Source organism: Rhineura floridana, chromosome 19, assembly GCF_030035675.1.
Source record: "Rhineura floridana isolate rRhiFlo1 chromosome 19, rRhiFlo1.hap2, whole genome shotgun sequence".
NCBI classification, from domain to species: Eukaryota; Metazoa; Chordata; class Lepidosauria; order Squamata; family Rhineuridae; genus Rhineura; species Rhineura floridana.
The window spans coordinates 20236250-20262882 of record NC_084498.1 but is presented as its reverse complement, the minus strand read 5'-3'; the positions used below and the strand labels follow the sequence as shown (position 1 = coordinate 20262882).

The 26633-nt window shown below is 45.7% G+C and overlaps 1 protein-coding gene across 19 annotated transcripts in view; it reads left to right on the top strand.

The window, feature by feature from the left end:
* The window catches only part of HIC2 (HIC ZBTB transcriptional repressor 2), a 154601-nt gene that overhangs the window by 106134 nt on the left and 21834 nt on the right, over positions 1–26633 (top strand). For 16 of the 19 annotated variants that reach the window (XM_061602500.1, XM_061602508.1, XM_061602492.1 and 13 more), the window contains one exon: positions 8650–13156. The exons of the other annotated variants lie outside the window; for them this stretch is intronic. In XM_061602500.1, the coding sequence (XP_061458484.1) occupies positions 8687–10411 (1725 nt within the window). In that variant the 5' untranslated portion in view covers positions 8650–8686 and the 3' untranslated portion in view covers positions 10412–13156. Of the gene's footprint in view, positions 1–8649; positions 13157–26633 lie in introns of those variants that run through there. 19 annotated transcript variants of the gene reach the window in all.

The window sequence follows — 26633 nt, the reverse complement described above, 5'->3', positions numbered from 1 at the left end:
ATCAAGTCAGATCACTGGCCCAGCTAGCTTAGGATTGTCTATATTCCCTGGCAGAGTCTCTCCAGGATTTCTGGCAGGGGTCTCTCCAAGTCTTTCCTGGAAAAGCCAGGGATTAAACCTGGGACCTTCTGAGTGCTACACGTGCGCTCTGCTGCCGCCATTCATTCAGAAAGAAAGTAGGGTTCTAGTCCTCATGGTTCTAAATATAGGGGCTGAATTAAACGGGAACATTGGAAGCTGCCTTGTACGAGTCAGGCCATTGGGCCATCCAGCTCAGTGTTGTCTGCACTGACTGGCAGCAGCTCTCCAGGGTTTCATACGGGAGCCTTACCTGAAGAAGCTGGGGATTGAAGCTGGGGCTTTCTGCGTGCAAAGCGTGTGCTTCTACCACTGAGCCTCTGGCCGTTTTCCCCATATGCAAGTCCACGCCACGGCCACTTCTTGAAGGGTTGCCGGGCACGGGCATGCCACTTAGTACGGCGGATGCCAAGAAGCCAGAATCCCTTTTTTTTCTTCTGAGCGTGCGCATCCTGCCTTGATCTTTGTGACATTCTGAGCATTGTAGTGAGTGCAACGTGATTCCCTTTTTCCAGGAGGGAGCGAGGAGGTTGCAAAGAACTGGGAAGCGGAGCCAAAACAATTTGGCAGAGAAATAGCGGGTGCTGCATGGTTTGTTTGTTTTTTCCTTTAGTCAGCAAAACGCATGGCAGCTGGCCGCTTTAGCTTTCCTCTGCTTCTCAAAATGACTGTTGCTGTCAGGCTTTGCTCGCCCTGTGCCTGCCGCTGAGCTCTCGGCTTCTATCCGTGTGGCATCGCTGTGACATGGTTGCATGCCCTGCTGATCTTTTGTGTTTTGCCATGCAAAGAGTGAGGGGCAGCTTATCTCTGAACTCCACTCCTTTTTTTATAAAAAAAAATTAAGCTGCTCCAACCATTGGCCATGTTGCTTTTACTTAGGGCAGGGCTGGGGAGCAAAAATGTGTCTGTCAGACCAAATTGCTTACAATGTGTGCGTTAGGAGAAATTGCACTAAAATACCGATGAGGACATTTTTTAAAAAAAAAATGGAAAGGGATGAGGAAATTGACAGATTTGCCCATCCCTGCTTCTGGAGATGCCGGGGACTGAACCGGGCATTGTGTTCGTTTCTGTAAGCAAAGTGGTACTCTTCCCCACCACACCTCTTGTTTGATGCTCCAGCTTCTGTCTTTGCATGTTAAGATTTTTATCTTCAGCAGATGGGGTGCAGTGTCTCGGCATCTACCTATTACTCTTGCCCACTGTCAGGCTTTTTCTTAAAAGAAACAGGCAACTTTGCTCAATTTTTCCTGGCCACCTTGCTTGTTGCCTCATCTTGAGTGTCTCTTGATGCAGCAGCTAGGCTTAAACTCCCATCCTGCCTCAGGAAACGTTCAGAGTCCATATCTCTTGCATCTGTTGGGGCTTGCCGACCCCTCCGGGCCTCCAAATAGGAAGCGGCTTAGGAGTCGAGCAGGGGTGTGACAATGAAACCCATGCCCTAGGGAGGCGGTGGGCTCTCCAACGCTGGAGGCCTTCAAGAGGCCACATTCCCTTCTGGGCCACATTCCAGAGGCCACATGCCCCTGGCGGGCAAAGCCAGCGGTAGAAATGGGCAGAGCAATAAATATTCAATATACTAGGCTAGTTTTGTCACACTCGCACGTGCTCCCGTATCCTCCATCCAGAAAAGCAAGAAGCTTTATCGGAGTTCAAGGACTCATTTCCAGCCGGGCAAATGCACTTGAGTGTATGAATCAGGGCTGGTAAGGGGCATGGTTTGGGGGGCTGTATGGCCTGGGGAGAGTCCCAGGGGCCAGATAGAGAGGCCTGGAGGGCCACCTTTGGCCCTTTGGCCTAAGGTTCCCCATCCCTGAGTTTAAAATTTATAACCCTCCTCTTGCAACTTAAGACTGTGTACATGGGATTCCATTCTCAGCTGGTCTCCCATCCAGGCGCTGACCGGCCCGCATCCTGTTTAGCTTCAGTGCCTTCAGTCTTTGCCTTGGGACTCTTAGTGTGCAGGTCTCCCTTCAAGCTTCACAGCCATGGATTTAATCCTTTCATGCTGGCTGTTAAAAATATATTTCATGTTTTGGGGTTTTTTTTTAAAAAAAAAACCAGCTTTGTTGTCCTTTTCCCATTTGGCAATGACATTTCCTTTTCGGGCAGGGCAGCTTATACTAAGGCCTCTATCTGCTTTTCATCCTTTAATGGTGCGTTGACATTTTGGCCAAGGGCCAACCCTTTGGCATGTGTCTAATGCAAATGCAGCAATTCCTGTAGGACCAGTAATGCGGTGGGCAGCCCGGCTGTATATCTCTTAGCTCCCTGTTTCCATTCTCTCTGGTTTAATAGCGGTATTTAGCACTCCCAAACTTGCGTGCTGCGACTGGAGATTGGTCCGCTAGAAGCAGCGCTGCCTTAATCTCTTGTTGCACATCTCTTTTTTAAAAGCCATCTTAGGCAGCCCTCTGTAGTAGAGTCATGCCAAGCTAATGTCTTGTGGAATGACATTGGCAGGACTTGCCTGCGTGTTAAGGTCTTCCTTGGATCCCCTGCGCCATGTGCCCTTGACATCCCAGGTACAGTGGGTGGCTCTTAGGGATGGGGCCTTTGTGACTGTGGGGCCTAAACTGTGAAGCTCCTTTCGTGTTCTGGTCCAGTGCCAGAACCCAGGGAGAAAGCATCAAAGCTGGAGGCGAGGCTGGTCAAAGGTTGGTGGACCACTGACAGCTCTGAGAGGGCAACTTGCTCCGACAACCTTGGCCTCCAGCCTCCACCCCCTTGAGAGAACATCAGAGCCTTGAAGGGGCAGCCCTCTGGACTGAAGACAGGCGCTTCTCCTCCGTTCCATAGCCTCCCTCCTAGTGTGCCCCGTGCTGCCAGTCTGATGATGTGCGGTGGGAGGCATCTGGTTTCTCAGGCTCAGGGGAAGGCACCTGTGTGGGTCTGGGCTCTGGCTCTACAGGCCCTGCTGGTCCAGGAGCCCCAGGCACAGCCTCGGGGGGCAGTGGTCTCCCTATCTTCAGCAGTCAGCCCCGAACCCTGACTCGGCTCCACACTTGGTGCCCCCTGCAGCCTCCGACTCCAGATCCCTAATAGATTCAGGGGTCATGACAACTCTCTCCCTCGGGAGACCTGCATTGCCTTTTCTTTAGAGCCTGGTTTGGACACCGTGGTAAGCCAACCTGTGGCTTACCTGAACAGCACAAATGTGTTTTGCTGTTGGAGAGGAGCTTGCAGCTGCTTTTCTCCTCGCTGGTGATTTTTTTCCATGCATAGCTATGATGATGACGATGATGATCATGACGATGACGACGATGACGATGATGATGATGATGATAATAATAATAAAAATCATCCTGCCCTTCCTCCCAGTAGGAGCTAGGTGTCGTCTGAACTGGAATTCATGGTTAAGCTGACTCTCTCCTCAAACACAGCTTGTGGTTAGTGAGGAGGGAGCTCAACCGGGAGTCCCACTTCAGACGACATGCAAAGCCAAACTTTGGCTCGGCTCAGCGCGGCAGTAAGCAGGACCAGGGAGGAGCCAAGCGCCTGCAAGTGCCTCTTAGGGACCTCGCACCGTCGTGCAGTTCCGCTGAGCCATAGTTTGGCATACCGTGCTGTGTTGTGCAAATCAGACCGGCGTTTTGGAGGTTTGTTTGAGTCTAGATCAGTGGTTCCCAACCTCTCCCCTCCCCCGATGGAGCACTTGAAAATTGCTGATGGATTTGGCAGATCACTTAATGATTTTCTTTCTCTTTTTTTTTGGCCTGTTGTAGCAATTATAATGCGCTGGGCTAGGTGCAGTACGATTTTTAATTGCATTTTTATTGCTTTTTTTTATTTTTCTTATAGATAGTATTTTATTGTATTACCATTTGAATTCCAGAGAATTCAGGATGCAGTGCCATAAAATATAATATAAGACATCAAAGAAGCAATAAAAATACAGTTAAAAATCACTGTGAGTACTTCATATGGTGGATGTCTCTTATCTTCAACCACAAATCCACAGACACGCTGCGGACCACAGGAACAAATTTTATGGACCACTAGTGGTCCACCGGCCACAGTTTGAGACCTTCTGGTCTAGATACTGTCCTTTGTTTTTTAAAAAAATTCAGGATAGCTTATTTCACGTTTTTAGGGCCACTCTTCACCCAAGGGTCTCGAGGCGGAGTGCAACTTTTTTAAACGTCACAGTAAACAACATGTTAAAAGCAAATCAAAACAATCCTAAATCATCCACAGCAGTCTCAAATCAAATGGCAGCAGGGATAAAATAAAAACAACAGCAGAAACAAATTGCAGAGCACCTCAGCCCTTCCCAAAGACTTGGACAAAGAGGTGCATCTTCACCTGCCTTTAAAAAGACAAGAATGTTGATAGCAGTTGATGTGGAGCCACCACAGAGAAGGCCTTTCCTTCATGAAGTGTCAGTAAAAGAAAATGGCAAAACAAAGCAGTAATTGATGGCAGCAGCATTTTTTTCACACATAGCCAGCCAAAGCTTTATTTTCAGTCGTTTCTACCCTGCTCTTCAGCCAGAGTGGCTTATAGATCAATAAAAGTAACATAGTTCTGCTGTCAACCACAGCACGAAAGGAAAAAGGGCTGGGGAGGGGAGAGGAAAACAGGTGAACTCAGGCACCAAATTCTTAATGTTACAATAGGAGATCATAGGTGATTCTACAATGCTGTGGAAGCCTTCACCTGGTGCCTGAAACATACCGGCGTGTATGCCAGACAGGTCTCTTCGGGAGAAAATTCCACAGTACAGCCAAAAAGTCTATGGATGCTCCCTACTTCAACTCACCAGACAGTTTTGGTAACTGAAACAATTGGGGCTCATTCGTTTCCGTTTTGGTTTGTTTCAGAAATGAATGCACGCCCCCATTCTGCATGTTTTCCATGTTGCCTTTGCCTCCACGAGAAATTTCTTGGGAGCTCCTCTAAGGCAAGCAGCCATGCTCCTCCCAGTCTCCATTACTATTCTCCCTTTCGTTCCTTTCATGTGCTTCTCTCTACCTCTTCCAACAAGTAAAGGGTGAGCAAAGGACCTAATTATGTAGGGACGAGGGTCCATAGTTCTGCAGAGCTCTTGATAATGACACCTTTTAAGTTACCCGGGTATTTCTAAGAGCGAAAAGAGTAGAAAGTCCAGCTTCTACAAATGTTCGTTGCTGTCCACATAATAGTGATTCACCTTGGAGCAGTGGCAAAAAGGTGTTTCAACACACGGCCCTTAGGTTTTGGCTAGGGATCAATGTATCCCCCCCCCATTTTTAACATCAAGACTTCTTTCATTCTGGTGTTCTGCAGTCATGGTAGGGTTCCTTGGGGAGAGGGCAGGCCAATTTGAAGATACAGAACTGTTTTTATGTGGCAAGGTGTTTACTTTTGATTTACTTTGGCAGGCTGTGAAACCCCTTTGATATAACCCTCGGCTTCCTAAGTGTTTGCAGAATCCGAGTTCCCTCTAGGCTAACACCTTAACTTTGGCATTCCAAGGCTTGCGGTGGTTCCAGTCTTGATTGGTTGGATTACCAATCAAGCTGCCTTTCCATCCCTGGTAAATCACTGTTGGTTTTTGGTCTTATAGGAACATGTTGTTAATAGAATCATAGACTAGTAGAATTGGAAGGGTCCTATAAGGCCATCCAGTCCAACCCCCTGCTCAATGCAGGAATCCAACTGAAAGCAGACCCAACAGGTGGCTGTCCAGCTGCCTCTTGAATGCCTCCAGCCTTGGAGAGCTTTCCACCTGCCTAGGTCATTGGTTCCATTGTCGTACCACTCTAACAGTTAGGAAGTTTTCCTGTTGTTTAGCTGAAATCTGGCTTCCTGTAACTTGAGCCCATTATCCCGTGTCCTGCCCTCTGGGACATTTTTATATGACTCTAAGAATGAATCTCTGAGTGAAGGACCGACTATATTTTAACAGTAATGTGTGTTCACATAAATGCATGTGCATGGATGCAAAATTGGTTGCCCACTACTTCCCTTTCACCCACCCCCCACAACTGTCTATTCCACTAGCGCAGCCTTTCCCAACCAGTGTGCCTCCAGATGTTGTTGGACCACAACTCCCATCTTTCCTGACCATTGGCAATGCTGGCTGAGGCTCATGGGAGTTGTGGTCCAACAACATCTGGAGGCACACTGGTTGGGAAAGGCTGTGCTAGTAGATACTGGCTAATGTGTTTGTTTCATTGGCTGTTCCCTCTAATAGCAAACATAGCTGGCCAAATACCTGCCAGATGAGTGGAAGCAAAATAAGACCACTCCAAAATAAAGCTGCGGTTTATATATTCTCACAGGACTCTCCTAGGTGTGCACAAGGACATAAGCCTGTGCATTAAAAGAGAGACGCTTCTTTTAAGAACCCAAATGGCCCACCGAGAACCTCTGAGCTCCCACATGTACAAAAAATGGGGGGTCAAAAGCAGGTGTGTAGGACCTTTTGCCCTCCAAATGCTGCTGAACCGCAACTCCCATCATTTCTGCCCATGGGCCATGCTTGCCGGGGCTGATGGGAGTTTTAGTTCAGCAACAGCAAAGGTTCCCTACCCGTGCTCCAAAAGAATAAAAGTTGGGCAGACTAAGCAGGGCTGTGAATTTACTCTGTGGTTGTGAGGAGTTAAGGATAGAAAGTTAATATACCTCTTAACCTTCACACAGACTTGTGGGGTTCTTTTCAGCTCCCGGTACACTTTTCATTGTTTAATTTACACATTAGTAGACTTACAGGGATGTTGTCACAAATCTTAATCTGTACAATGGCCCTGAATTCCAGCCAGCAACCACTTACCATTTTTCTTCTAGCAACGGAAAACTGTTGACATCCGAAAAAATAACCCCGCAAAAAGCCCTGGGAGCAAATTTCTTCCTTTTATGGTGTAACTTTCACATGAGTAGACCCACAGGATTGTCCTTCTAGGTCATCGACACAAGCTGTCACCTGTACAGCATCCTCAAATTTCAGCTAGTTACTACTAACCGTTTTCCTTCTGAGTAACCTACTGGGATCCCCAAATACCCTGGTTTGCTCCATATGCATGGAGAAGGGGCCAACAGACGCTGGCTGAAAATTTTTTACCTCCTCTGCATAAGCGTTGGTGGGTTTTTTGACAGAAGGTGCTTTGGTAGCATCAAGCACACTTGTGGTGACAAAAAAAAGGGAGGGGGGTACAAAGTGACTCCAGAAAACCTCACTGGAGTCCAAATATACCCTAGAGTCAGGCAGTGTGATTGTTTTGCTGGGTCTGCGTGAGGGTTAAAACTGTCCTCCTCCCCCCCCGCCGCCGCTACCACTTTATCACCTCTTCTCTACTCCCCCCACTTTTGAGTTGTTGAGTGAATCCACACTTTTGAGTTTCCTTTTTAATTTAATTTAATTTATATCCCACCCTATATCTCTGCTTAGTAGAGCCCTGAACAAGGAGCATTCGAGATTACCAGATGAACAGTTCATGGGTTGGATCTTAGTTAGCTGAACTTGGGTCCCGTTGGCATCTTTATTGGATCCACAGCTCCAGGAGTGGAACTCCGTTCATGCAAGGGGACTTCCCTCTCTCTCCTCCCTGCTCTGGATGGTCCTCCAACCCTTGAGAGCTGATTTTGAGGGCGTATGGGGGGGGGTTGCAGGGGAGAGGAACTAGCAGAACAGGACTTGTTTTAGTTCCCATGGAAATCAGTGAGATTTAAGTACAACTAACCTGGACTGCACCCAGCCCCTATTCAGCATCTTGAAAGGGTTTAAAAAACAGCCGCAAACCACTTTTCCACCCAAATACCACTCTTATGATAACTTACTGTACTAATCATATATATTATATATATGTATACAGGCGGGTCCCGCTTATATGGCGGGCTCCGTTCCAGACCCCCGCCGTAAAGCGGAACCCCATTCACTATAATGGGCTGTGTCGCGTGAAAACGACACGAAAACGGCGCAAAACATCGCAAAAGAGACCTTTAAAATTGAAAATGAAAGCCGCCGCATCGGCAGAACGCCTTAAAGCAGAATGCCGTAAAGCGGGGCCCTACTGTACACATATAGTATATTATTGCTATAAATATTTGTTTACTGTGTCAATTTACTATAGAATTGATGAGGCATAGTAATTGGACTAGGAGACCAGAGTTCAAATCCCCACTCAGCAACAAAGCGCACTCGGTGACCTTAGACTAGTCACTGTCTCTCAGCCTAACCTGCTTCACAAGGTTGTTGTGAGGATAAAATGGAGAGCAAGGAGAACTGCGCACATCACCTTGAGCTCTTTGGAGGGAAAGGTGGGATATAAGGAATGGAAAGCCCTATGGCAGTGTTGGTTCCTGGAATCTTGAAACCAACTAATTGTGCCTCTTTTTAATCTGGGCAAAGTTGGGAATGTATGTAGCACAGGGACAGGGAACCAGATGTTGCTGGACTCTCATCAGCCCCACCAGCCAGCATAGCCAATGTTGAAGGTTGATGAGAGCTGTCATCCAGCAGCATGTAGAGGGCCACAGGCTCCCTAATCCTGATGTGACAGATGCTGGTGCAAGCGAAAAATGAGCTCACCATCTTTGATCTGTTTCCTCCCACTTTCCCCCCCTTTTTTTTTTCTTTCTTCCTTGCAGGTGATAAAGTAAACGGGGAAAGGAAAAGAAGGTGGAGATGGAACTGCCAAATCATGCCAAACAACTGCTGCTGCAGCTAAACCAGCAACGAGCCAAAGGATTTCTCTGCGATGTGATCATTGTTGTTGAAAATGCCCTCTTCCGTGCCCACAAGAATATCCTTGCAGCCAGCAGCATGTATTTCAAATCCCTCGTCCTGCACGACAACCTGATCAACTTAGATACCGACATGGTGAACCCCACAGTGTTCCGACAAATCTTGGACTTTATTTATACTGGGAAGCTCTTGATGACCGACCAGCCTGGTGAACAGAACTTCAACGCTCTCCTCACGGCCGCAAGCTACCTCCAGCTACCTGACCTAGCTGCCCTCTGTAGGAAGAAGCTGAAACGCAATGGGAGGTCTTTCGCTGGCAGGGCCGGCGGCACCCCCAGTGTTGGGAGACCCCCTCGGAGTCAGAGACTTTCTACTGCTTCAGTCATCACTCGTTATTCAGGGTCAACGGAGGGGCTGAAGGGCTCTCACTCAAAGGAGATGCCAAAGGGGAAGATCTCGGACGACGAGGTCTTCATCAGCAGTTCCATCCAAGAGAATTCGCATGTCTTGAGTCGGGGAATCGGCAAGAATGGCGGAGATGGAAGCAGCAGCAGCGCCAATGGAAGCAGCGGGGACCAGGAGCTCGGCCTCGACCTGTCCAAGAAAAGCCCCTCGCTTCCTCCAGCAGCCTCCCAGGATGATACGCAGCACAGTGAAAGCCAGCGTGGTTCCCCCCGACCTGCCTCAGCCCCTGCAGCCAACAGTGCCTCATCATTTGACGAGTCCACCACCGGAGCCCCACCCAACCTCCCTGACAACTGTGAGCCCATGGAAATGGACTTAAGTGAAGATCGCCAGTCTCTCCCAGAAGGTAGCCAGAGGAAAAGCCTGCGCCACTCATCACGCAAGAAGGAGTGGCTCAAGAAGGACAGCGTTTTTGACAGGAAGGAGGGTGGTGGCAAAGGTGGCGAGGAGGGCGAGGGACTGCCCAACGGCATACTGATGGGCCCCTTGTGTAAGTCAGCGGAGCGGAGCCTGGGCCTGGGTGCCTACGGGTCAGAGCTACCGTTTACATGCAAAGAGGATGTGGAGAACGGCAAGGAGAACAGTGACGACAGCGGGCAGAGCGAGAGCGAGAGTGGCGGGCACACCAGCGCCAACTATGTCTACCGGCAGGAAGGCTATGAGCCAGTGGCCTTTGGGGACAACCTTTACGTCTGCATCCCATGCGGAAAGGGTTTCCCTAGCTCCGAGCAGCTGAATGCTCACGTAGAGAAACACACTGAGGAAGACCTCTACATCAAAGAGGAAGGAACTTACGACGATAAGGAGGAGGAAGCGGAGGATTTGTCCAATCCCAACCAGCCCTATACCACCGAATCCCGGCCCTTCAAGTGTTCCGTGTGCGAGAAGAGCTACAAAGATCCGGCCACCCTCCGGCAGCATGAGAAGACTCACTGGCTGACCCGGCCTTTCCCTTGCAATATCTGTGGCAAGATGTTCACACAGCGGGGCACGATGACACGGCACATGCGCAGCCACTTGGGCCTCAAGCCCTTTGCTTGTGAGGAGTGCGGGATGCGCTTTACCCGGCAGTACCGACTGACAGAGCATATGCGTGTTCACTCAGGGGAAAAGCCCTACGAATGTCAACTTTGTGGCGGGAAGTTCACCCAGCAACGCAATCTCATCAGCCACCTGCGAATGCATACCTCTCCTTCATAAAAGCCAAAGACTCTGCAATGAGCTCTGAGCCCACCCACCATAAACGTACCTTTTTCCCTAGACTTGCTGCTTTAAAAAAAAAAACAAAAAAACCTAAAATAAGGGTCATTCCCTTCCCTGTTCAGTCATGGGGGGCTTCAGCCAAGCAGAGCTTTATTTCTTTTTCTTCCCCCTGCCCCTCCAAATATACAAAGAAAAACCAGCCCAGAATTAAGCTGCTGCCACCCTGTTTGCATTTTCCTTCCCCTCTCCCTTGTCTTTTAGGTCAAATTGTTGTTGCGAGAAATGCCACTACTCTGCATAGTTGTGGGGACATGTAGCTTAACTGTGAGCCCCAGATGTGGAGAGAAAGGGCTGAGGGGTGGAGGAGAAGAGTTCCTTCCAGGTTGATGGTAATTGGAAATGGTAGCCAAAAGGGGCCAATCTTTGTGATTGGAGGGGGGGGGGAAATGGGGTCTCAGCTGCTTCATGTTCCTCAGTTTCCTTTCTTAGCACTTTGGATTTCTGTCGATAAAACTCAACCCAAGTATTATTTCCTTGGTGCAGATTGACATTACGCACAGACTTTTCCCATTCTGTGGCTGGTTTTCCCAGCCACGGGCGTTCGTCTTTCCTTCCATTGTCCGACCAAGTGACATTGGTAGTTTCCCTAAATGCCGTCGGTGGAGGCGTTTCTTGCCAACAGAATCCCATTTTTTTTTTAACAAAATGGTAACCCTTGACACGACTCCTCAGAATTTCTTTGTGATAAGATGGCAGCGATTGCCGTTGGCTGCAATAGGGGAACCTTTTGTTGGTGGTATTATCAGTTGGCTGCCTCTTAACGATCCCTCCTCAAGAGTTTTTGCATGCTAGAAGAGAAGCGCTTTCAATCTAGGAAGGTGGCCTATTTCTCTTCTCCCCCACTCTGCCTGCCATTTTTTCAGTAGTAGAGTTTGGCCTGCTGTGTCGTTGCACACCAGACATGTACCTCTTCACCTCCACCTTCTTGGCCTGTTCCCCACTTCAATCACTTCAGCGTTATCCATGACTGAATGGGAGTCGGGTGCCCCTGGGAATTTATTTCAGCTGAGCAGGGGTCGTCTTTCTGTTTTGTTTTCCCACCCCTAATAGTTCGTATGAATATTCTTTCCTTAGAGGTACTTGTTTTATTAAGAGAGAGAAAACAAACAAACCATTGTTTAAAGCGTTTATGTAATTGTTGGAACTGGAAGGTTTTGAAGTAACTCTAATGGAACGGGCGCGGGGAGTTGGGTTCGATATAGGCTGGAATTGCTACAAGTTCCTTTAGGTACTTTTTTATTTTTATTTTGTGCGTGAGTGTGTGTGTGTGTGTTTAGCTTTTTCTCCCTCACTAAAGAACAGGTTAATATGGATCGGCCTGTTCCCTTTGCTACCTCTTGAATTCATGAGAACAATAAGATGGTTAGTGAAATATTAGGTGTGGCGTTTTGTCCCTCCTCCCCCTCCCGCCTTGTAAGTAAGTGTACAAAGTAGAAATTAAATTAAAAACGTAAGGGATTTTTACCACCCTTGTCCTTCCATCAAGAAGTCAACTTAAAATGATTCTAGAAGCGCAACTTGGCCAAAGACGATAATAGGTAGATTATAAGCCAGCGGCCCAAGTGAATAGTTCTGTAGGGGTCGCTGGCTTTTCACCAAATTACTGATTTTTTCTGTCCATGAGGAAATCTTTTTTTTTTTTAAAGCTCTTTCCAACGTTGTTTATTGAACCTGGATGCTATTGGGGGCAGGGGGGGGGCGATGTCTGCTATCCGTTACGTTTCAGACGCATCTGGGTTAGCATGGTAACCACCTGACGGGATACGAAAACGCTGTTGTAGCGGGCGTTGTGTTACTAGGCTCCAGAGTGCAATAAGAGTGTGTGGGAAGCCTAACCAAAGTGTTTCATGTCCTCCCTTTTCTGGGAGGGAGGGTGTGGGGGGTGCGGTTTTCTGCTTCTTCTTTTTAAATTATGATTGTTGTTGTTATTAAGGAAATCTTAATGCACGCACACGAGAGTTGGAAAAATCGAAGAGAGGGGTTGTTTTTTTTTGTGCCCCCCTCGGTAGAAGACTTCACAGCCAACAGCTGCTATAGGTTTAGGAGGAGAGGACAGAGTCATCACCCGCCATTTTGTGGCCCCTCGACTTGGTTGGCGTGACCTTTTGTGGAAAGTGATGGCTTTCCCCCAGCCCCCTCCCAGTGGGGGAAGTGGGGTGGTAAAAATTTCGCAGTCCCTTTAGAATCATCCTGTCTAAAATTGAGTAAGGTTTACATTTTGTTTTTCCGCTTTAACTTTCTTGCTCAAAACCATTGTTCTTTTTATTATATTATTATTATGATAATTAATATTATTATTATTATATTGGTAGGGTTCACCAAAGCCCTGTCTTTTTTCTTCAGAAAAGGGGAAAAAAAACTTTTGTCTTTAAGTTTAGACCAAAAAAAAAAGTTTGAGCATATTCAGATAAAACAAAGATAAGCTTTCAATTTTTTTCCATCCCTCCTCTTCCCTGCACAACAGCTCCCCCTGTTTTTTTTCCTCTTAAGAAACAGACCGTTAAAAAGTGTTTTGAATGAACTGAGTCGGTGGGAGTCCATACTTCCATGCAGTACAGCAAGAACCTGTGATTCCAATTCCCATCAGCCCCAACCAGCAAGGCCAATAGTCTAGGACAGCCTTTCCCAACCAGTGTGCCTCCAGATGTTGTTGGACCACAACTCCCATGAGCCTCAGCCAGCATTGCCAATGGTCAGGAAAGATGGGAATTGTGGTCCAACAACATCTGGAGGCACACTGGTTGGGAAAGGCTGGTCTAGGATGATGGAAATTGTAGTCCAGTAGTCTTTGGAGGGCCATGGTTTAAACCCCACCATATTGAGCCTAGCCCTGTAATAGGAAAGATGCCCCATACACACACACCAGTCCCATGTGACTTTACCTCACTCGATGTCACGAGCTGCTTTTTAACTCCATACAACTCTCATTCTAGTAGTGCCACCATTTTGATTTTCGTCTGGCTTTTGCTAACAGTGCACTGATGTGGAAAGATTATTTTTACCCCCTTCCCTTATCGTAATTCCCCCCCCCTTTTTTTCAAATATCACTATCAGTTGGATCCAGATTTAAGTCCTACTGATCTCAGTAGAGTCGAGTCTGGATCCAGTCTATAGTCGACTGGATGGGAGGCAATACATTTCATGTTTCATTTTCTGCCCTGTGTGCAGCGCATCGCACTGCAGAAGACCAGGAGTTTCCGCTCGCAGAGGGGCTTCCCCGCTCCTTAACATCCCTTGGGGTACCCCGAACTGTGCCTCTCCCCACCTTGGTGAAATGAAAGGGGAAGCTGTTGCCTGCCATGGAACTCCATAATAAAGAAACTTTACCCAGAAGAGGTTAAAGGATGATGGCACCCCTGTTAGATTTGTTTCCGGGGGTGGGGCAGGAATTGTAGGAGAACTCTACTGCACAGTGGAGACATCCTTGGTGAATTTTGATCCACATGCCTTGCCAAAATCAGAAAATCCCTAAACCAGCATCTGTGAATTCATACTTTAGGGGATGCAAACCCTCAGTTGGCAACTTTTTTGCCAGGAGACAAAGGGCACAGGTGTGAAATTTAAATTTCTGAACAGCGCAAATCACCAGGGTTTGGGTCTCCTCAAGTATCCAGACTTTTCTTTTTCTCTTTTCTTTTTTGTTACTCTTGAGATGCCTTTGGAACCAAGTCCTGAGCCAGTAATCTGGTATATGAGGTCAAGAGTTGAGATTCACTCTGCTTTGTTCCTACCTCACTGCCCCCCCCAAAAAGCAGATCACCTATCTCTTCCTCCACCTCCACACCCCTCTGCATTTCCTGTTGCAGTTACAAAGCAACAGCGATTGTCTCCATTCCATTTTCCTCCCGGCACTTTCCTTCTCCCTTCCAACCAGCATTGATGACCTTAAGCATCGGTGCGACCAAGCTGAAGAGCTGGTGATAGAGCCATGTAAGGTGTGACAGTCAACCTTTGGGTGAGCTGAGATAGCAGGTGAATTCTGATCGGGTAGCTGAACTGCGAGAGCCGCATGCACCCGCTCCCACTTTGTGACAATTTTACCCCTCCCTTTCCTTTCGGGTGGCTAAAATCCATGCTCGGCGTAGGAGGCAGATGCCACCAGGAACGCCATCTTCATGCAGTCGTATTCATAGGAAGTTGCTGCTTAGTAAATGACCGTCTGTAGTTACCCAAAGAGGAGGCCAAAGGTGTAGATCCTGCGGAGAGCAAGCTCTACCGAAATCCTTCAGAATTTTAATAGACTCCAATTGTTGGGATGGGGGTTGGGGGTGATGGAGGTGTTCGGCTTGGTTTGCGTTTTGTTTTGTTAATGGTTTGAGTTTTGGAATCTTGGAAGTTTCAGGGCCCATTTGTTGTTGGCCCCCTCCTTGTTCATTAATTATTGTTAAAGGAGCCTCCTTTTAATTTTTTTTAGTTCTTTCCCCCCTCAGCACTTAAACATGTGACAAAAAGTCTGTGTACAGCGTGAGTATTGTACAAAAAGGGGGGGGAGAGTTTCTCCTTTTTCTCCCCCCCCCTTTTTTTGGCAAAAGTAACTGTGTAGACTCATGTTCCATATACCGAGTAATGACCTTCTTTCCCAATGGTGTCAATGAGAAATGAAAAGAAAACCTAGTAATACTCAAAAACTTCAGGGACTGTTCAGGACTCGTTTAGAGGGTCTGAACACTCGACTGCATTTGTACGACATAGTATTGTATCAAGCATTTTCTGTATTTTAATGAAAAAGCAAAACACTAGTTTCATATTTAAGATTTTAAGAGTTCTAGGGGTGGGGAGGGGAGGGAATTAACGTGTGTTGTTCCTTGTTTGTTTTCTTTTGGTTGGTTTTTTTTGTGTGTGTTTCATTTTGTGGAGATACAGAACAAGCCTCCTAAGGTTTTTTTTTTTTTTTTAAGTGCAGAGGCCTGGCAGCTTAACGATATGCTTTAGTCTGTTTAGATCCAGAATGTTTTCGGAGTAACAGGAGAGGAAAACAAAGAATAAAGTAGGAGTAGTTGTATTACAAAAAATAGCTCATACCCAAATTCACAAAACTATTTTTTAAACCAAAGCACATTTTGAAATGAGTATGGAACCTCGCTTGGCTCAGAAAAAGAAAATTAATATATTTATCTCATTGTTTACATAAACTTTTACAGTTACAGACCTCAACAGATGTAGGGGCCAGTCAAAATTAATCTTTGCTTTTTCCATTGGTTTAGCTGTTGAAAGGCTTATCACAATGTTCAAAATGTGGATTTTTTAATATATATATATATATATATATATATATATATATATATATATATAAAATTTTTAAAGTACCTCGCCAACTCTATAGGAAGTCATCTGCATTCCACCACATTTTTAGGAATATGCCGGGTATTGAAAAAGAAAAGGGTCTCACCTTCCTCAGTGGCTGATGCCCTGGAAACAACCAAGAGATTTCCATTTAGAGAGTTTAGGGACCGACGCATCAAGGAAGCTGGGAGTTTCATAAGGATGGGCTTCCATCTGTTCAAGCTGCATTGTATAGCAGGTTTGGGGGACCTTTGGCCCTCGGAATGTTGCTCAGCCACAACTCCCATCATCCTTGGCCATTGGCCGTGCTTGCTGGGGCTGATGGGAGTTGCAGTTCAGTAACATCTGGCGGTCCAGCAATTCCCCACACCTTTTGTAGAGGAAGAAGTGGCACCCATTTATGGTTAATGAGTACGGTGCTGGATTGAAGGGTTTTGAAAGACGGGGGGGGGGGAGATTTAAGAATGTAGACAGATGTGTCCTCCAACAATCGGGTATCTGAGGGGGCCTGTGGGTGTGGCCGAAAGCCAAGAGGACGCTACCTTTAGAGGAGGAGAACCAGATGCTTCATGTTAGCCGAAAGAGCTGGGCTGTTTTTTCTAGCCCCTTCTGATGGGGAATTGCCAAATATGTATGTATTCCAGCCGTGGGCTACTCTGAGGAGCCACAACGTTTTCAGGAGACGCCAAAGAGCTCCTGGCAAGTAGCTTTATCATAGGACATTAGCCTCAGAAAAGGAGCAAGGGCCATAGCTGGTCCTCTACTGAGATGTCTGCAGGTATTTAAAGGGCTCATTAATCAAATCAAGACCAGCCTTGGGTAGCCTTTGAGAGGTAGTCTATCTGGTGGGTACCCTCCCTGGGTTTCAGAAGCGTGTATCCAAATTGCTTCGAGTATATCACTTCTGTTTTGTTTCTTTGATTTTTTTTTTTTGACGAGTTGGACTAATTCACTCCAATGAGGGTTGGGGGAGCGGGGGGAGGGATTTTTACATGCAAGCCCCCGAACCAGCAAGCCAGCCTGACCCAGTTTGCAGTCTGGTGCTCAATCTCTGGAGGAAGCACACCCCTTTCTCTCTCTCTGTCTTAGCAGAGTATCATGTACCGTGAGCCTCCGAGCCCCCCAGTAGACGACATGGATAAGTTGGAACTCATGGGGAGCCATTTCTTGTCCTGTTACAGGACCTATGTTTTATTTTTCCCCTCCAGTGATTTTGCCAGACGGTATTCTGGGTCGGTTGGATCCCGAGTTGTAGTGCTTACTTTTGGAAGTGCTTTTTGTGTATCCTTTAGAGAGATGGAAGAAAGAAAATACAAGACATACAAAAGTATTTCCATGTAAAAAAGGCATGCTTATTTTTGCATCTTAGATAAAAGTTTTTTAAAAAATCACTGAAGAATATAATTCCGGAGCTCCCACCTTCTAAAACTATACACAATTTTCCACTTGACTGTTCTTGCTTAATTTAGCGCTGTTTTTCCACTTACGCCATAGCAGCCTCATTTTTTTATTATTTTCTTTTTTTGGGGGGGAGAAAAAAGATACATACTTTGGGGTGAGGAGAGGCTGATGGAAAACAAACATATTAATTTTGCCTGGTCTTGAATATCTAACAAAGATGGTGCAAACACTATTTGACAGTGTGTTTTTTTTGTATCAATCTGTATGTGCAGTAATGAATGTATTTATTTCTCAAAATTCTGTATGCACAGTTTTTGCAAGGAAAAAAAAAACTCAGAGCATTTGCAAAAGACGGAAGAAGCATCTGCAGGGTCTTCGCTACAGGATTTCAGAAAAAAAAAGTGTTTAAAAAAAAGTTTGAAAACTTTAAAAAATAAAAAAAAAATCTCAGAGACTCTCAGCATAGCCATAAACCATAACCTGTGAAGACAATACAAAGACTGGACTTTTGTAGCTTTTTGCATAGAAGACGGATTTGTTTTGCTGTATTTAAATGTTTCCAGTTACAATGTCACTCTTATACAATTTCCTGTCCTTTTTTTCTCTCATGTTTGTGTGTGGGTGTGTGGGTGTGTATATATATATATATATATACACGTGCGCGTGCGAGCAAGTATGTTAAAGCACTGATTTTGAGCAGTGCCGGTCAAAGTCTGGGTTAACAGTATTTTTATTTTTTACCATGTCACTTCTGTTCTAAAATGCAGGAACATGGGCCTAGAAAGGAGACACCTTTGGGGCATTTGGTAAAAGAAGGCAAAACCTATGATCTGGAGCGGAGTTGAGGGACGGGGGGAGGAGGCTTTATGATTATAGCAAAACTGAAAGAGAAAGAGCAGGTGAAAACAGAGTTAGCCACGTTCCGTGCTGATGCTTGGATCGGCAAAAGTCTGAACTCCTTCAGTATTGTTCCCTTTTCCTCAGTGTTTACAGCAATAATGAACAAATATTTGGGCACAGAGATGAGGGCTCTGAATAGGAAAATGGATCGTGCACCATCCTTGTGGATATTTCTGACATGCCGCAGTTCTGCAGTGCTTCTCACCTTACCACATGCTCAAGTGTTGCTCTTACCTGGGAAAGTTCACATCTCTACATAGCGCTTGCCCAACCTTTCGCCGTAAGGGACCACAGCTATGGTATAAAGCTCAGGCATTAGTGAGTCTTGCCGCATCCCAACTTCCTCAGCAATGTTGGGCTATGGTCAGTCTTTTCCTATTTAGATTGTGCCATCAAGGTGAGAGTTGCTGTTCCTTCTGTGTGGCAAAAGTGTGGAGCGGCACAGGATGCTACTGTGCCTATGAAGCGACTTGTGTCGCTTCCGGGAGCTCTGCTGTTCTGACCAGAAATGCAGGTTCTCTGTGAGGTGAGGGAAAGTGATGGTTTGAAGGGCCAAGCTTAACATCTGAACTTTTTCTGTCAAATGTTGCTAGATCTAAGGGCCTAACTAGGCATTATATGTCATTACCAGTATGTTCCTTATTCAAAAAGCCATGTCTGGAGGGGTGATAGGGATTGAGGAAGTATATATGTTTGATCCTGATGGGTGTTCAGTATTGAAAACATACAAAGGCTGGTTAGTCCTTTCCTTGCCTGATTTGTCTTGTTCCAAATTCTCCACCTGCCCTTGGGTTCCAAATGCATGCTTGCTGAGGATTTGAAGAGGAATGGTTGGTAAGTGAAGCATTAAGCACCCCTCTTTCTTCTGAGGCCCTGTCCATCCATCTAGTTGCCATTTTTCCTTTAAACTAACAATTTTTGAAAAGTATGTCAAGGTAATGTTACCTATCTGCCGCTCCCACATAACGTCTGATTTGTTGGCATGGAGTCATAAAGAGCAAATCTTATTTGTTGGGTCGTACAGCAATAAAACAACATCTGGAAATATGGCCCTTAATTTTGAATGCTGCATGTGTCACTTTCCAAACCCCTCAGGCTACACAACATACGCTTGAAGCTTGAGGTAGGCAGGCTTCTAGGGAAAAAATTGAGAGCTTTTCACCAGAAAGGTTTAACAACAGCGTTAAAAGGAAGACCACATCTTTTCACTCATTGTACAAGCCTTCGCCAACATGGAGTCCTCCGGATGTTTTGGACAACTCCCATACATCCGGAGGGTACCAGGCTGGGAAAAGGCTGCCTTATTGCTAAAGCAAATCTCTCTCGATCGAGCCAACACAAAGTTCCCTCACGGTCCGTCTCGTCCACTCCCTTCAGTCTCCTTGTTGTTGACATGTAAGGAACCATAGGTTGGACCTCTATTGTTAGTCCCCTTGTATTCTATCTAAGCTTTACGTTGAGGCTGGCTTCTCTCGCGCGATTACTGGAGCACTTTCCAACCAAATTATTTTTGTCTCAGTGGAAGGCGCTGGAATGAGATGTTCACGCTGTGCTGGACTGCCTTTCTCTGAGCTTCATGTTGTAATGGGGAAGAATCCCGTTTTTCTACCTCACTCATACCTCCGGTGGATGTTGCAATACTTCTCCCCCCCTCCCCCCGTCTTTCAGAGTTCTTGGAAAGGATTTGGAGGATGGGAACTTTTTTCTAAGGTCATTCTCTCTGCCCCCCACCCAAATCATCTCTCCATTACCTGGTTTGAACAGTATTGAACATGTGGTATGGGTGTGCTGACTACAGAGTCTCGTAGCATGCACGCTGGATGATTGGAGCAAGGCATGCTGGGAAAAGTCATAGCAAGACAGTTCATAGGTTTTGCTTTTATCAGTAAATGTTCATATGTTTTTTTAAAAAATAACTTTATCATTCACAAGATTTGGCTGTACGTTCGTAACTCTAGCTTTGAATTACTAAGAAATTATTTGTTTCCCTTCCTTGGGGAGGGGGCGAGGAAAGACCACACTTGATGGAATTTTTTTTTCTTTAAAGCTCAACTGGGAAAACAGTGGTTTGTCCCCCTTACACATACATCCTGGTTTAAGCCTTAACTCTCTGCCAGGCCAAGAGCCCCAGGTGCTGCCCCCAGCACGGCTGATGTTCCTGTTGTGATGTTCTGTTGATTTCCTTCAAGAACTTGAATTCAGGTCAGAGTTGCAGGATGCTGTGACTCCAACTCAAGTGTCATACTGGGGGGGGGAAATTAAAATACAGAAATTATAATATGATCTCAGCATTCAGAAATTTGCAGTCTTAATGTACAGTGATGAGAAACTGTTATTTTATGAACTTTTCATTAAAAGGTTGATTGAAAATGATGATCTCATTGTATTCCTCTCTTAACTTCACTGTGCTTGTGTGGGTACATTTAAATTTCTTCAAGTGCGTAACAGCAACTCTGTTTGGGGTATGAGGTACCATATATCCCTGTGCCCTCACCTGTATTGGTTGGCTCTTGGTGTCCCAATGATATGTTACAATAATAGGATTGTTCCCATGTTATGCTGAGCACAAGTACAAGTTGTCTCTTTGCATGTACAGATGTTTGTGTGAAACAATGTACACATGTTGATTTGTCTAAATCGGCTTTTGTGCAGACTCCACCCATTGGACGTTACATCTGTACAGCTCAAACATTTGGCACATAGTTGCACAGATTGTACCTTAGTTGAATGTAACGTGTCAAACACCCCTATTGGGAAGAGTGTTTAAGCCAGCCACTTTCATTCTGAAGACAAAGGTGCCAGGAGGCCACATTCTGAAACGTATTTCCAATCAATATAGATTGGGGGCCACGCCTTACTATTCGCAATAAAGCTGGCCAGTTTAAGTATCCTTCAGCAACAAAAGCTGTAACAAAATTTAAAGTGTGGGTTTGGTGTCCGGGGGGGGATACCCCCAGGTTGCAGGAAAGGGCACCCAAAATGCTAAAGGGGGTTGGGGTGCCTTCCCTGTAAGGAAAGGCTAGAGTGTTTTGAAGCTTTTTAGCTTTACGGGAGAAAAGATTGCTGAGAAGGGGCATAATACAGTTATATAAAATTATGCATAGAAAAATTGGGATTGATCCCCCCCATAAACTCCAGAAAGAACTTTACTCTTCTTTTCAACCCATAGCACCCGAACAGTGGTTCCCAAACTGCCCCCCCCAACGGTCCACTTGAAAATTTCTGATGGTTTGGTGGACGACTTAATGATTTTTCTGCCTGCCGTTGTAAGGTGCTGGGCTAGGTACTGTATCATTTTACTGCATTTTGCTGCTTTCGGTTCCCCGGTTGTATTATCATATTACAATTTGCATGTCATGGCATTCAAATTGTAATATAATGCAATATATGAAATGAAGCAATAAAGATACAGTTAATTAATACACAAGGATTTAATGTGGACCGGCCACAGACCACCTGAATGAAGCTCATGGACCACATCTGGTCCACGGACTACAGTTTGGGAACCTCTGGACTAGAACATTCAGACTACAACCCGAAAAATATCTTCTAAGGCTGGGATAGCGAACCTTTGTTAGGCTGAGGGCTACATTCTCTTCTCAACAACCTTCTGAGGGCCACATGCCAGGGGCGAACCAGGCCAGAGGAAGAAGTGGATGGAACAACAGATATAAAATGCTCTTTTTGTGCTGTGGGTTAGTTTCTGCACACAGCCCTCTCTGTCCTCCAACTAGACAAGCAAGAAGCATTATCAGAATTTTAAAAAATAGTATCCCAGCCAGCTATGCTCGAGGGTATGAAACAAGGCCAATGTGGGGTGTGGCCTGGCAAGAGGGAGAGTGGCCTTGAGAGAGATCTGAGGGCCAGATAGGAGAGCTGCATTTGGCCCTCAGGCCTGGGGCTCCCCACCGCAAGGAATTGGCCCCATCATGAACTCCGTGGGAATTATTTCTGAGGAAACGTGCTTAAGGGTTATGTAGTCAATACACAGCTTTTAAAAAAGGACCCAAACCTCCATGCTCATTGGAGAATGGGAAGCGGCCTTATAGTCAGATCATTGGGTCCATCTAGCTCAGCATTGCCTACTCTGATTGGCAGCAGCTCTCCAGGGTTTCAGATGGGGCTTCTCTGCCAGCCCTACCTGGAGATGCCGGGGATCAAATCTAGGACCTTAACACGTGCAAGGCAGATGCTCTACCACTGAGCTATGGCCGTTCAGCATCTTTTTCTAGGCAGGACAATTCAGCTGCAAAACGGCAGTTGGACCATCAGGGCAATTATATACCCCTTTGCCCCCTTTCCCTGGTAACTCTTTTGTCTATTTCTGTGTATTTAAAAGATATAGACAGCTCCCTGGAGAAGACCGTTTATTAGTAGGGGGGTAGAAATACTCCAAATGAATAAATTTCCCTGCCACCCAAGTGCTTGGGAGGGCCGAGTTGCTTCGCTCTGCAGCCCTTGACAGTGGCTTTGATGGCAATGTGTATAGGGCTGTGTACGAACCATACATTTAAAGCACATCCCATCCACGCACATCCCTAAAGAATCTTGGGAGCTGTCGCTTGTTGAGGGTGGCAAGAACTGCAGCTCCATGAGGGGTCAACTCCCGTTCTTTTGGAAGGGGATGTGCTTCAAATGTATGGTGTGCGCATGACCTAATTTCCCATCCCCTCAAAATGTGGGCAGCCAGCCTTGCTGCTTTTCTGCAGAGTGGGGCGCTGGCCATCTGCCCTGAAGTCCTCCTCCTGATGGCGTTGCTGAGCTTTTTAACCGCACCCCATCCCACTTTTTCCAGGGTAACATTTTTCCCCAGGCAAGGATCTCCACTGGATTTGTGCTTTTGCAAACCAGAACTGCGCCTGTCGTATACAGTATTCCCTACAAGGGCATAAGATCCAAGCCTAACGTTTAGAGATGGTTTCCGGTGTCGTAATGCTGGCTCGATGTAACTCTCCCCTCTGTTCATTTCCTTTGCTACCAGGCCTTGACATTATGCCATGCAACCCTACCTCTTTAAATTCATCTGCTTCCCTTTCCCAACACCCCCCCTCCAAAGACCACCTCCCCAAAGCACCGGCAAGGCTGCCTATATATTAAAGTGACTGACTGGTGGAGCTTTGGATTTAGTCTGCTTCCCTCCCCCTCCCCATCGTGGCAGGTTGCAAACTCAGCAGTGCTGGTTAGAAAATCAACTTTATCTGTCCTTGGAGATGTGCTTCACCCCACAAGGTTAAAGAGAAGGACAGTGGGGAAGGAGGGGTAGGTGAAGAGCTATTGGAAAGGGAGAATGCAGCTGTTTGGCTGAAGCAACGGACCCTTTCTCTCTTGCTGGAACTGTCTGCATGCACGCATGTGTTGCAGTTTGTTGTGTGGTCTAAACAAACCCTGTCAGTCCCATACAACGGGTGTGATCTCAGGCCTGGGGGCTGAATGAAGCCCTTGGAACTCTCCCCAGACCACATCCCTCACTGGGGGGGAGGGGGGAGAATTTCAATTCAGTTCACATTTTAAATTCTCACTTTCCGAAACAATACAAGAACCGAAACAGCCATCCGTTGAAATCGGTGCATACTCGGATTTTGCAGCGCAGTTCCTTGACCAACCAACCCGTACAAAAAGCCATGTGTTAGAGGAAAGGGTGTGTAAAACGGAATATATTTGTGAAAATAGCATAAATGCATTCTATCAGGAGGAACTGCTTGCAAAAATATTAAGGTGTTGGACTCTGGGCTGTTTTCCGGGCCCAATTCAAGGTGTTGGTATTAACCTTTAAATCCCTATACGGTCTCGGCCCAGTTTATCTAAAGGAGCGCCTACAACGCCACCAATCATGCCGCCTAACAAGATCGGCCACACAAGGCCTTCTCTCAGTCCCGCCAACCAAAGCAGCTAGATTGGCGGGTACTAGAGAGAGGGCCTTTTCAGTGGTGGCCCCCACCCTCTGGAACTCCCTCCCACAAGATCTTCGGCACATCTCTTCCCTGAATATGTTCCGCAAGGCCTTAAAGTCCTGGCTCTTTCAACAGGCTTTTGGGATTTCTGGGGAGGCTTAATATTTTTTGTTTACATGCCTCCTATTATGTATTGTTTGTTTTATAATTTATACTATTACACTGTATTTTTGTATTGTATTTTGCTATATTTATTGTATGTACGTCGCCTAGAGTGGCCACTGGCCAGATAGGCGACACATAAATTAAATTTATTATTATTATTATTATTATTATTATTATCATCATCATCATCATCATCAAATCCCCACACAGCCATGCAGCTCACTAGGTGACCTTGGGCCAGTCACTGCCTCTCAGCCTCAGAGGAAGGCAATGGTGAACCATCTCTGAATACCGCTTACCATGAAAACCCTATTCATAGGGTCGCCATAAGTCAGGATCGACTTGAAGTCCATTTTTTTTCAGTCACAGATTGCTGCAGTCATGTGGAGAGCTGAATTTAAGCTTGGTAAAATGAGGAACCGGGAGAACCAAAACTGACAGGTCATTCCATCCCTACCAGTCGCTGGCCCTGTTTTGCATCTCCAAAGGTTTTTTCGCTGGTTGGACTGTGTCCTTGAACTCTGATCGTGCTTGCTCAGATGGAGTATAGCAGCGGTGGGCAATGCGTGGCCCTCCAGATGTTATTGGACTCCCATCTTCCATGAGCCCCAGTCAGCATGGCCAATTGTTAGGGAAGATGGGAGCTGTAGTCCGACCACATCTGGAGAGCCGCACGTTCCCCATGCCTGGGAGGTAAAAACTAACCTACTGTACAAAGTTCAAATTCTTATCAAAATCAAAAAGACTTGTTTCACAAAGGGATCTGTTTCATATAAATAGGAGCATTAATGTGTAGATTCCCTAAGCTGCACTGGATCCTTTCTTTCTTGGGGAGGTTTAAATCTGACCTCCACCAGCGGAGGTAAGATTATATCCAGTCTTTATTGAGCATTCCTTTGGATTTGTTTGAGGGGAGGTTATAAGACAATGAGTATTCATCTTGCATTCCTCTTGATTTACTTGCTGGGTGTTTGCCTTCCTGTTAATCATTCGTTCATTTCATGCCTTTCAATGCATTTTCTCGTCACTTTCCTGAAGTCTGTTTCTTACTTTTCAAGTGGATTTTTTGCACCAGGATGACGCAGAGTGTGCTTTAATCCATTTTTAATGTACAGTATGCGCTCAAAGGATGAACTGGTGTCCACATTTGACAAACCTAAATTTCTCGGTAAGTACCTGAATGTCTACTACAAAATACTGACAATCTGGAGTTGGGATGGAGGGGTAATTCAACTCAGTTTGCATTTAAAGCCAAAGCTATCAGAAATTCACAGAACAATATGAGAATTGAAACACAGCCGTCCTTCCAAATTCACACGTGCTCAAATTTTGCAATGCAGTTTTCCAGGCAAACAGTGTTTACTAAGGTGTACCCCCTTAGGAGGCAGTTCTCCTGTCTATCCTTTGCGACTCTTCTGAGTATCTTCCTTGAAGGGTCCAATATATTCATTACCAAACAGGTAGCAATATTTCTGAACTTAGTAATAACTTTTAGACGTTCAATGACTGTTAGCTCTTAAGCTTCACCTTTGCTCTTTTGATTTTGTGACCACGTAGCTATACACTTGTACATTCATTAATAGTTGACCACAATAAAAATGTTGTACAAAGATGTATATATATTAGGAGAAAGTGTAGATTAAAAATAAATTCATGCAAATGACATACACAAATACATTGCATTAGAAGAAATTGCTTGCAAAGGTGTGTATATTAGTCAAAACTGTCTACAAAAATGTGTTTATTAGGAGAAATGCATGCTAAAATGCTGAGGAATTTTCATAAAGGTTTAAAAAAAATCACAGATTGCTGCGGAAATGTGAAGAACTGAATTTAAAACTAGAAAAAGGAGAAATGGAGATACCCAAAACTGACACATCCTTCCATCCCTAGTCTGTTGTTATGTGCCTTCAAGTCAATTGCGACTTAGGGCGACCCTATGAATCAGTGACCTCCAATAGCATCTGTTAAGAACCACCCTGTTTTGATCTTGTAAGTTCAGGTCTGTGGCTTCCTTGATGGAGTCAATCCATCTCTTGTTTGGTCTTCCTCTTTTTCTACTCCCCTCTGTTTTTCCCAGCATTATTATCTTTTCTAGTGAATGATGTCTTCTCATTAAATATCCAAAGTATGATAACCTCAGGTTCATCATTTTAGCTTCTGGTGCTCCCTAAAACGCTACTTGCATCCTGGTGGGTGGCTCCAGCCTCAAAGCCCATGAAACACTGAAAGATTTCTAGATGTTATAATGTGGCTTTCTTTTACAGAATGCTCTTTTCCATACCCCTCTACTCCCTTCTTTTTTTCCCTTTTTGCTGTGTCTTTTGACTGTGTAAGCATTTTACCAAGTGTTAAACTGCTGGTTGTCACTTGGCATTGGAATGTCAGCTTTGTTTTAAAGAGACTGTATTTATTAACCACCCCATTTCATTACAGCCCTCTCTCTCTCTCTCTCTCTCTCTCTCTCTCGTGATCTATAGCACACCAGGGCTTGGTTTCTTTCCAGTCCTGTTCAGCTT